General features: G+C 39.3%; 1 protein-coding gene across 1 annotated transcript in view; it reads right to left on the reverse strand.

Annotated features, from left to right (window-relative positions):
- The window catches only part of LOC109835243 (probable LRR receptor-like serine/threonine-protein kinase At2g16250), a gene marked incomplete at its 5' end in the record, with an annotated part of 9,401 nt that continues 6,996 nt past the window's right edge, over positions 2,084-4,488 (reverse strand). The window contains 2 exons of the mRNA XM_020403228.1: positions 2,084-3,019; positions 3,119-3,141. Of these exons, the coding sequence (XP_020258817.1) occupies positions 2,439-3,019; positions 3,119-3,141 (604 nt within the window). The remainder of the gene's footprint in view (positions 3,020-3,118; positions 3,142-4,488) is intronic.

A 4,488-nucleotide genomic window follows, 5' to 3' on the forward strand; every position in this document is an offset into this window, starting at 1 on the left:
AAACGTCGAAGCTCACCATGATGCCAAGCTCACCAAGAGGCCAAGCGTACCAAGAGGCCAAGCTCGTCATAGTCGAGAAGGTTCAAAGTATTTCAGACCCCATACAACCCAATTTGGGTCTAAAAACTTTGAAGGGGGTCTTGTAGGTACTAAAAAAAGCCAAGAAACAAAGGAGCGTCGAAGCTCACAGTAAACATGACGAGGCTCGTCACCATGATGAATCTCATCTCAGCCAATGAAGTCCATTCAAGAGGCGAAGTTCATCCACAGACGAACCTCGCCCATGGTCATTACTGGCGAACCTCACACATAGGCGTTATTAACGAACCTCGTCTGACACTGTTTCCAAAGGCTACTTTTAAGGAAGCAGTTAATGACCACTAACTCAGCCATTTAATGAAAGTTAATGACTACTAACTCACCTATTTTAAATGGGAGTTAATGACCATTAATTCCCTCATTTAAGGGGAGTTAAAGCCCACTAACTCACTCCATAATGCTCCCAATTCTATAAATAGGTATAATCAACATGAAGCAAAAGGGGGAGAGGGAGAAGAAAGGTCTTTGCCATGGAGAAAAGCGAGAGAGAGACTCAGAGGCTAGTCAAAAGCCTATTTCTCTTCCATTCTCATTGATCTTCATAGATCATTATGATCAGCTAATCATTTGGCCTTGTAGGCACTCAAAAATACCAAAAAAACATCGAAGCTCATAGTAGGTATGTCGAGGGTCGTTGAAACGACGAACCTCATCTCAGACAACAAAACTTGTCCGAAGCTTGAGAAAAAACCACCATTAAAGGCGAAGCTCGTCGTTGGAAACGATGTTCGAAGTTCATCATTGGAGGCTCGTCCTACAAAAGGAAGTTCGGCTATAACAGTCTTGAAGACTCAGCCAACCCACGCGGGCTAAATTTAAAGAGTCAGTTACGCTCCTAATCTCAGCCGATGAATCTCGCCAAGCTTGGAGGTTTGTCCTATTTGTTGAAGCCCCGAATCAAGAGGCTAACGGCCATGAGGACCAAGTTAGCCCACGAGGTCTAAATCGTAGGAGGCAGTTACGCCATCTACTCACGATTTCAGCATGTAAGTTACGTGCTAAAAGGTTTATAAATAGCCGCAAGTAGCTATGAAGAAGCCATCATCTGGCAAGGGGAGCATTCGCGCGGAGAGAGCACCTTGAGCATTCAGACCACACACGTCAGAATCCAAGATCTGACACCAGCAACGGCTTAAGCCTCATTAAGAGGCTAAGTTCTCTTTGAATCCAAGCGATCTTGATCTGATCGTCAACGGGAAGCAAACTCGCCAAGCATCGAGTGAGGCATCCTTTCGCCACACAGAGCCAACGTTAAACAAAAGAGAAGTCAAATTAACATTCTCTTCCTCTGTACTCGAGAGAGAGCGATTGTAAGAGATTCTTACCAAGTGATAGAACTCATTTTTAAAACAAGAATCAATCGTATATTTTTCGACCCTACAGACCTACACCTACCGGGCAACAATACGAGAAATCCATTATGTGTCAGAGGGAACTACAAGAAATACAACTCAACTCTTTTCTCTTAATCTCTCTCTCCTTACAGTCTTTTTGTCTTATCTCTCTTCTATCAATCTCTCTCCTTACAATTATTTTGGACGGACAAACATTGTGAAACTCTGCCAATATTATAATTTTTTGCGTGGACAAAAACTACAGAACCCTGGCCAACGTTGTAATCTGCATCTTCTCGCCAACATTGTAATCTGCATCCAGCTACGTCTTCTACGAACTCTAAATTATAGGAATAGAGACCCTCTTATCTTTGGTTTTTTCTCTAATAATAGAAGACTATATATAGATAAACCAAAATATAATCTCTAATCTAACGTATTAAGTAGAATAAAATTCAAACTTCTTATTATGATAAAAACCAGCCTCCTAATTATGATAGACTTTTAACCCTATTTAAATTTATGAAGTTATACAAAGAATCAAAAGCATAATCTCAACGCTCAATTTTCTCATCATCTCACACATGGACAAAGAAACCACTCACTCCATGTTACTCAAATTAACAATCCCAGATACAGGTACAAAAGAATTGAAAATAACAAAAGGCTGATTAAATAAACAACTATGATCTGGATACCCAATCATCCAATATACATCACCCAGAACCACATTCAAGGATACAATTCAGCAAAACCAAAAATTTCGGAGCTTGTTTTACACCAAAATGAGAAGGAAAAGATAAGAAAAAATAATAAAAATAAACAAACCCCCAATTCAACTTTCCATATCTAGACCTCTCCCACCCTCCTCTAAACTTAGCCGACAACTCAAGCTGCGCCACCAAGAAAATGACCCTCTTATCCAAGAGGAAAAGAATCAGCAGAAGTTTTTTTTTTACCTCACCATTTATTTACCCGAAAAAATCGAACAAAATCAACGTCAATTCAATCTTCTACAACGTCACGAGTCCCTGATGGCTCAGGAAAAATCTCTTTTGATGGTCTCCTGTTATTGAACGATTGCTCTCCACCGCTCCCCTGAGATCTCATTGTCCCTGACCTCTTCAAACTCGATGATAATGGTGGGCCCGAAGCTGACGCGATATCAGACGAGCTATGTCGCCAACTACCAAATAATGCTGCATTCCAAGAGCCACGAGATGATCCAGCTCTCAACCGGGCAGAGCCTGTGCTGTCCTCTCTCACAACCTTCAATGGATTTTCCAAAGCTTTTAATATGTATCTCATGAGAGGGCGTTTCGATGGTTTTGGATTGAGGCAGGATTTGGCCACGATTGCCATTGCCCATACCTCCTCTAAAAGGTCTTCATCTACTATTAAAGACGGGTCGACAATTTTTGTGACAAGCTCTTTATCATAAATGTTGATGTATTGCAATGTTTTGTCTAGCCATTCAGTTGTTGAGGTGCCGTTGGAGCTGCTGATACCGAGCTTGCCAGTAACTAGCTCGAGCAGTACTTTGCCTAAGCAGTATACATCATAGGCGCATGTGGCAGAAGGTGAAGCTGGAATTTTGTTGAGAAAAAAAAATTCTTCAGTTTTTATGGAGATGTAATAAGGAGTTGAATAGAATGTAGAGGATGGATTTAGAACAGCGTGCATACCTGCGGCGCTTTGTTCAGATGTCCTGCACAAGGGAAAGAAAATGCGTTGAGAATGTTTATAATGAGCCAAATATTATGCTGATATATTAGTTTTGCACATACATGCTAATTGAGCAGTAACAAAAGAAGTGGATATAATAAACGACCATATGTCAACCAATTTTCATGTAAAATGGTTAAAACCCCCAAAGAATACCCAGCATAGTCACCAAAGAAATTCTCATGGACTAGCTGCAATGAGTGAGCATATTGAGGTGAGAAAAAGTGTCCTTTATTTTTTTGGCAATATTTCTTGTAAGATAAGACTTCGCAGAGGTGTTACTCATAGATACTGTGCGTAGGATCAACAATGAAAACCTGCACACATTATGGAGCAAGGATACCAAATTACCGACATAGTTTTGCACTGAAAGCACTAAACTATTATACCATTTCGTAATCATTTTTCTCCCCCGTAAGATCGTAGAATGATGAAGAATAACTAAGAAGAGGCAAGAGAAATTAATTATAGTATTAGCAATTAATTGGAGTATAGTATTGCTAATTTCAGATGATATGTTACGAGTATTTTTTGGCATGCAATCACAAATGACCCTCTATGTGCACCTGTGAAAGAAGAGGACATGGGATAGCAACTTGTTCCTGCTAATGCTGGGGACACACAAGTCAATGGTATCTTTTAGATCATGGAGATTTTTTAATTTGTTATTTTTAATTTGTTATCTTCCAGCCCATTAAGCTGGTGTTACTTAACATCCTTCTATTATCTTGATTGTAGAGAACAAAAATCTAGTTCTATTGGAACGCATTAATTGTTTATACAAATCCTATTCCGTCTACAGATAACTTGTTCTTTATTCATGATATTTTTGTGGAACTCCTCGCTCACTACCTCAGTGCAGAAAGAAAATGCACTTATGCAAAACACAGCCTGGATACACACACAAAAGAAGAAGGAAAAAAAAAGTGAAGCAATATCTGGAGCACTCATGCAATTACAACATTCAGCAGTTGGAAGAAATTAATACTGAACGTTAATTTTTCTCCTGTAATAGACATATGTGTCCTAAGGCCTTTAAAGCCCACAATGACAATTTTCTCAACAGTATCTAGTGTTTCTCGAGTGAAATAGAGCCTTTTTTATCAGTAAAATCCCTTCTCAAACTGTTTGACTCCTACTTTCATATATGTATGCTGATGTTTGGAAAAAAAGATCTTATATCAATTGTAAGTAGAAGTTTCACATGCATGGATGTATAAAATCCAAATCTTCCCAATCACTCGTCGATTTTAAGGCAGCATCCAACCTGGTTTTTTTTGGTTGCACTGTGTGTGTGTTGTTTTGTTGTTTTGTTTTTTTTTTTGGTGAG

Source organism: Asparagus officinalis, chromosome 3 (genome assembly GCF_001876935.1).
Source record: "Asparagus officinalis chromosome 3, Aspof.V1, whole genome shotgun sequence".
Classification (NCBI taxonomy): Eukaryota; Viridiplantae; Streptophyta; class Magnoliopsida; order Asparagales; family Asparagaceae; genus Asparagus; species Asparagus officinalis.